General features: G+C 45.0%; 1 protein-coding gene across 1 annotated transcript in view; it reads left to right on the top strand.

Annotated features, from left to right (window-relative positions):
• Positions 1 to 7,500, top strand: part of LOC308375552 (uncharacterized protein) — a gene marked incomplete at both ends in the record, with an annotated part of 22,936 nt that overhangs the window by 8,506 nt on the left and 6,930 nt on the right. The window contains 6 exons of the mRNA XM_080851718.1: positions 573 to 690; positions 987 to 1,483; positions 3,381 to 3,508; positions 6,340 to 6,481; positions 6,707 to 6,839; positions 7,449 to 7,500. The exon at positions 7,449 to 7,500 is cut by the window's right edge and continues 61 nt beyond it. Coding sequence (XP_080707844.1) covers positions 573 to 690; positions 987 to 1,483; positions 3,381 to 3,508; positions 6,340 to 6,481; positions 6,707 to 6,839; positions 7,449 to 7,500 — 1,070 coding nt within the window. The remainder of the gene's footprint in view (positions 1 to 572; positions 691 to 986; positions 1,484 to 3,380; positions 3,509 to 6,339; positions 6,482 to 6,706; positions 6,840 to 7,448) is intronic.

Genomic DNA, 7,500 nt, shown 5'->3' with positions numbered 1-7,500 from the left:
ACACACATCAGGGTCTGATACACTCACACACACATCAGGATCTGATACACTCACACACACACATCAGAGTCTGATACACTCACACACACATCAGGATCTGATACACTCACACACACATCAGGATCTGATACACTCTAGGGTTAGGGTTAGGGTGTGAACAGCAATGACTGTAAAAAGCACTGCAGAGTGAAGGGACGGTGAGGGTGGAAAACATCAGTGACTGCCATCAGATGCTATCACCTATGTTCCAGTGCATTATGTCAGCTGTCCATCTAAAATGCATACTTTTCTATCAAATGACAGATCTTCCTGCCGTAATGTAGTTCTTAAAATGCTCCAACAGAGTTTCTAGGTTTTGCTACCATCGCAATTTGAATTCGGTCGGTCCAAATAAAGGAAAGTGTTGCTGCACTAAAAACTAAGCACTACTGGTCAGCTATGCTTTTACAGTCTAACAAAACTATAGTCTCTATGGCAGACGGGTAGGTTTTGGACGCCATATTATTGTATCGACACCAAGCTGTTATGTCCCCCCCCCCCCCCCCCCCGCCCCCCTGTGTGCTGTGCTGTAGGAGGCATCCCAGCACCGGTGTATTTCGGAGCCCTGATTGATTCCACCTGTCTAAAATGGGGCACGAAGAGATGTGGGGGCAGGGGCGCCTGCCGAATGTACGACACAGACATGTACCGGTAAGTGTGTATGTGTGTGTGTGAATGTATGTGTGTGTGTGTGTGTGTGTGTGTGTGTGTGTGTGTGTGTGTGTGTGTGTGTGTGTGTGTGTGTGTGTGTGTGAATGCAGACTGTGGAGAAATAGAGTAAGGTCATGTTGCTATGACCATAAAGGATGAAGAAAGTGTTACATAGCATAAAGACCCTTTGTTGTTACATGAATCAGACCTACATTTTGATGTGTGTGTGTGTGTGTGTGTGTGTGTGTGTGTGTGTGTGTGTGCACGCACGCGTGTGTGTGTCTCTGTATGTACAGGGTAATATTCCTGGGCCTGATCACCTGTCTCAGTGGTAGCTCCTACTTCTTTATCATCGCCGTGATCGTGTTGCTAAGGCGACAGTTTGACAAGGAGAAGGCCACGGCCAAGGAGCACTCCCCAAAACCAGGGGACATCGAGCTCCTCCACCACCATCAACAACCCCTTCACCCCTACCCCCAACCCACCCCTAATCTAGGGGACGGAGGGGGGCCCACAGGCCCTCAGGGCCCCAGAGATCAGGAGTTGGTACCAAACACCTGGGCAGGGTCAGAGAAGACGGACTCCCAGACCGGCAGCGAGGACCACCAGGAGGGAGCCGAGAATGACGTAGAACCACCCTCTCCCCCGTCTTCTCCCCCGTCTTCTCCTCTGAGAACTGAACCTGCTAGAGCCGCCAGCCCGTCCACCAGCCAAGCAGAGGATCAAGCCCAGAACCATGACGGCAGTGCCAACAGGAACCAGCACACAGAGGCCAAACAAGGAGCCCCAGAAGGCTGATGCCAGAGCCTACAGATGCCCTCTCTGTTTCCTTAACACATCTGTCTGTCTGTCTGTCATTTGTATGAATTCATTCATAAATAAAAGAGCCACTTGTGTACCAGGCTATCTCACTTTCAGTTGTGGTGGCAATGAGAATGCTCAGTGTGGTGTTCATCGGTGAGAGGAGTGGTGGTGTGGTAGACATGCATATAAAGCCAGTTACCATCATGCAATTAGTCTTTATTTTTCTGAGAATCCTAACTATGACACGAGTGTCTTAACCACCGGTTCTAATTTAACATAAGCACACACACTGACACACACACTGCCCACGTTTTGCATTAAGAGGTTTTGAGATTAAGAGGTTGTTGTAATTACAAACACACACACATACACACACACACAAACGCACACACTCACACTAACTCACACACACGCTCACTCTCGAGTACTCACACATACACGCACACACACACACACACACACACACAGACACACACACACACACACGCACACACACACACACACACACACTCACTTGGGTACTCACACACACACACACACACTCACACACTCACTCACTCACTCAAGTGGCCATCTCATTATCACCAAGGTCCCATACTCATTACCCTCCACTGGTGCTCTACCCGGCCTACATGACCCTATTACCCCTTAAAGGTCAGGGGTCAAACAGGCTGCCAGTAACCCTTTATGGTCCTTCCCTCAAACAGAGGGGCTGTGGTGGGCATGGCTGCCCTACACCATCACAGGCAAAATAAACAGAGGGTGAATGAGTAAGTCTGCCAGTGGTACTTCAGTTTATGGAGAGGATCTAATCAGTAAAAATAATGGCCATTTCTCAATGTCTGTCTGGTACACTGAAACGCTTATGTGAAGTTAGCTCATATGGAGTGCTATCCAGACAGCAGGCACCTCACTATAAATAAAACCGTGAATCCCAGGCGCATTCTGATATCTGTCAGACATATTTTAACACTGGCATGACATTAATGTTGTTGAAAACAAACAACTTCATGCAAAATTCCCTAATTAAAGGTGACAACAGCAGGGTTTTTTCATGGGGGGGGGGGGGGGGGTACTTCTAGATATACAATAATGACAAACAATAGATCTGAAGTGTAATAGCTGACAGTGTTGTGGGCCTGGTATTTACTTGCTTTGTGTATTCACTGATTACCTATGTTTCAGGGGAGTGTTCCAGCTGGACACTAGTCCTTCCAACGGTTCACTCTTTTTTTTTTGGAGGCTATCCTAGGGTGGGGGCACACTTCAGGGTCTTGCAGTGGGCTGCATCTTTGGTTCACTGTAGAACTCTGAGTTTAGTGTTTAAAGTTGCCTCAGGTATGCCTCCTACAAGCGAGGTCGTAACACATTTTTTCCTGTGTTCTGTGTGTGTTGAAACTGTGTTTAAAGTGTTTTTTGTGCCTTTGACAACAATTTAGAGGGCCTCGACAAACGCATAGAAAAGTGTTGGATTTAACACTGAGTGACACTGGGGAACACGTTCGGTTTAGCATGCCTTCAGTCTCAAGTCATCATTTTGATTAGAGATAGGAAAATGCCACAAGCTCAGGGCCTGCCCATATCTATTGTGAAATCTCGAGGTGCCTCTTACCTAGAAAGTGACTCTCTAATGATCAATCCTTGTCAATCATTGGTGGTGTGTGTGTGTGAGGGGGGCAGTGCAAAACAAACTTATAGTGTCCTGGAAGCATTTATTTACACTGCCACCTGGGGCTTCACATGTGCTCCATGTGAATAGCCTTTTGGGACCTTTTCTTCTTTAGTGTGGTGGCCGTTTGTGAATTACATTTCTTTTCCTCTTTTTTTTGGTCCTGGGATAGAGAATTGGAGCCTTTTCTGACATTTTTTCGTGGGAGATCGTTGAGACTTCTTTCGGGGTGGCATGACGGCCGAGGGGAGACCAGAGGGATTCAGGGAGCCGCCCTCCATGAACGGCAGCACCAGCAACCTCAAAGCCAACGCACCGACCAAGTGCTGCACCCCAAATCTGAAGGTAAGAATCCCCTCAGAGCGTACTGAAACTTCAGGCAGTGTGGATGGTCAGGAGTAAGTGGCAGTGACAAAAGATGATTGATTGTGTAAAGGCCTGCCGGCACTGTAAATTACACACTTATTGTCCACACTGAATAACTTTATAGTGTAAAAATTATAGCCAATCAGAATCCGTTTAATTTTAAAGGCATCTTGTTAAAATATGAATAATATTTGTGACAGGCTTCACTCATCACTGTGGTCACTGATGAGACGGTCACTACGCTCATATTGTCATAGTTACAGTTGTCATTATAGTGGTCATAGGCAGTGTGGGTGGCCCTTAAGGTAAATATTGTTATAATAATCTCAAAAGCTGTTGTATCATCAGGCCAGTATGAGTCAGAAGGAGACTATAAATAATCATCATTTGCCTGTCTGCCTCAGATACAGATCTATGTAATGCTAGTATCCAGAACATACCAGAACTGGAAAAACATGCAAGCCTTCACTGGACTATTTAAAATAAATACATCAGAAGAACACTTAAAGTTAATTATCAAGAATGTTCTTCACGGGAAATGCATAAACAATCAGTGAGAGGTGCCTGGAGTTCATAGTTGAACCGTGTTTGTGTAAGTGATCACCTGAACTCACTATCCCTAGCAGAATGTGTTTTTTCAAGCATAAGTGAGTGTGTAGAGTTGCTGGAGAGGTATAATGCATTCCCACGATGTGCAGGGGGTACTATTGTTCTTGTCTGTGTGATGAGTTGTACACAAGTCCTGTAAGAGGCCAGAATATGATTTCTATTCTGCTATATGTCATATTTCAGATGTGTACAATACAACTTCCCATCCATCCTGAGTTTGTTTTTATGGACTGTTGGTGGCGTGTGATTGTGTAACATGACTGTGCTGTTAGGCAGGGGAGGTGAGTCCAGGGCCAGAGGGTAAAAGTCCAGTACAGTTCTTACAGTCAATCAAACGATCTAGCCAATTCGCACTCTCTGTCCCTGTGCAAAGCTGCCATCAATCGCGGTCTCACAAACTCCCCATTTCAATCAATTTAGTTTGAACACCGTAGTAGATTTGCTACATCACGTGTGTCGGGTTAATCTTCAGTGATATGAAGGTATTCAGACCTGGGAAAGATGGACTGCTTCTGTATGTTCTGTATTGGGAGATCTGAGAGACTGAGAGACTTCCCCTGGAGCCCCTCTTAATGTTCTCAATCCTTCACTTAGAACCCCTCTAATGTTCTTAATCCTTCCCCTACAGCCATCTATGTTCTCAGTCCTTTCCCTAGAGCCCCTGTCTTATATCAAGCTTGGCTGTAAGCACTCCTGAATTAAATCATTGTAATTAAAATGCTCTTAATTAGCTAAATCAGGTGTGTTCAGATAAGTCATGAGTGCCTGTGATGAGTTCAGTGCGATATATAGAGCAGGACCAGATGGAATTAAGGGTTGTTGGGTCAGTAGACTCGTGATAATAAGTGTATAAGCAGGCGGGATATGCTCTGGTGTTCTAGAGCTGAGCCAACAACTCGTGCAGGGTACTCCTCACAGCATGTGCAACCACTGGGGAGGTAAACAACCTGAGGACACACACACACAGACAGACAGAGAGAGAGAGAGAGAGAGAGAGAGAGAGAGAGATCTCACCGCATCAGTCCAGTTCAACACTGAGCAATGACCTGGGTTTTATTTACTCTGATTTACATTACACAACCAGCTGTTATTTTAGATCACATTTCAAATGCGTACAATAAATAGATATATAGTTAATATACATAATATACAGAATATGTACATGGTTGTGTTTATGATTAAGGTATTTAGCCGAAACTTTAACAAATGATAGATAATCAAATAATAATAATAATCCCAACAATTAAGACAGGCCTACATGACCCTATTACCCCTTAAAGGTGAGGGGTCAAACAGGCTGCCAGTGTACCCTTTAGACAGTTGATGTTTAAAAAGCTATTAATAATAAAGTTAATACTACTACTACTACTAATAATAATAATAATTTTCCAATACATGTCACTTGAACGGACAGCACTAGGTCGATCATTCCCCCAGAGAGGTGCCACAAAATAAAGGTTTAAATAAACTGGTGCCAATCCAGAGGCTGTTCTATAGGCGAGAGTGAGGGACGTTAATTGAACCCTAGCGACCGCATTTTTAATAACCTGAAATGGTCTCACAACACATGCAGGCAGGCCCGTTAAGTACATAATATTATTATTTTCACATACATCCATACTGTATGAATATATGCTATGTGATGTATGTAGCAATATGGAAATCTATGAATCCCATGCACATTTTTCAATATAAACTCAACCTGCTTACGCAAGAGTAAGAGTATATTTCATAATGTATTTATCTGTATGAGTCATAGCTGATGACATATGAGTGTGAAAAATGTGTGTGTGTGTGTGTGTGTGGGTGTGTGTGTGTGCGTAAGTGTGTGTGTGTGTTTTGTGTGTGTTTAGGGACACTCACATTGGACTGACCGATATAAGTGTAGAGAATAACTTGGGAGCAGGAAAAACCCGACATTTTCAGACAGAAGAGGAAAGGCCACATGTCTGAGAGTTACATTAGAGATGTCAGACGGGGGGGGGGGGGGGGGGGGGGCTGGGGTCACATTAGCCATCCAGTGGCAGAGTCACACACGGAGAAGCAATATGGGAGACGAGGAAACCGAGAGGGAAAATATGATTAGGTTATGTCCCTACCTGTTAAACAAGGAACCTCACCCATCCATGTGTCAGACACAACACATACAAAATGTCATTGGTTTCTTTTTTTAAACTTTCTTCCTCCTGTCTTTCTCTTAGCTGTTCATCGGGGTGCTGGCCATGTGCTACTTCTCCAAGTCTCTGACCGGGAGCTACACCAAGAGCACCATCACTCAGGTGGAGCGACGCTTTGAGATCCCCAGCTCCACCGTGGGCATTATTGACGGCAGCTTTGAGATGGGTTAGTGGCCCTGGGAAGTGTGTGTGTGTGTGTGTGTGTGTGTGTGTGTGTGTGTGTGTGTGTGTGTGTGTGTGTGTGTGTGTGTGTGTGTGTGCGTGCACGCTTTGCACATGTCTGTGTGTTTGTGTGTCATAGGTAATCTGCTGGTGTTCACTAATACATATGTACATGTGTGTGTGTGTATGTGTGTGTGTTTTACAAGGTCCGTATGTGTATGTCTCCTAGGTAACCTGCTGGTGATCACTATGGTGAGTTACTTCGGAGCGAAGTTCCACCGGCCAAGGATTATTGGAACTGGAGCTCTGCTGATGTCGTTGGGGACGTTCCTTATGGCTCTACCACACTTCCTCATGGGCAGGTGGGTTCAGTACTGCTGTAGTCTATGGTATAGCATCATCTCATGGGGAGGTGGGTTCAGTACTGCTGTAGTCTATGGTATAGCATAATCTCATGGGGAGGTAGGTTCAGTTCTGCTCAAGTCTTTGGTATAGCATCATCTCTTAGACAGGTGGGTTCAGTACTGCTGTAGTCTATGGTATAGCATCATCTCATGGGGAGGTGGGTTCAGTACCGCTGTAGTCTATGGTATAGCATAATCTCATGGGGAGGTAGGTTCAGTTCTGCTCTAGTCTTTGGTATAGCATCATCTCTTAGACAGGTGGGTTCAGTACTGCTCTAGTCTATGGTATAGTATCATCTCTTGGGCAGGTGGGTTAAGAACTGCTCTAGACTATGGTATAGAATCACTCCAGGGTCAATTTCATTGCTATTCTGTGCAGCTCTATAGTCCATAGTTTATCTACACTCCAAGGCCTGAGGGGAAAAAACGGTCCTTACTTTGGACAAATGATATATCTGTCACTGCATATTTCGTGCATGTTTTATATTCAACCCCCTTCAACATAGGTAGTAGCAAACACTAAAGAGGTATTTATGCTTTGTGTGTGTTTGTGGTGATGAACTCCAGATATAACTATGAGACGGCGGCGGGAAGGACATTCACGTCTGACGCCAATTCC

This window comes from Sprattus sprattus (assembly GCF_963457725.1).
Source record: "Sprattus sprattus genome assembly, chromosome: 14".
NCBI classification, from domain to species: domain Eukaryota; kingdom Metazoa; phylum Chordata; class Actinopteri; order Clupeiformes; family Clupeidae; genus Sprattus; species Sprattus sprattus.
This window is presented reverse-complemented; position numbering and strand designations above follow the sequence as displayed.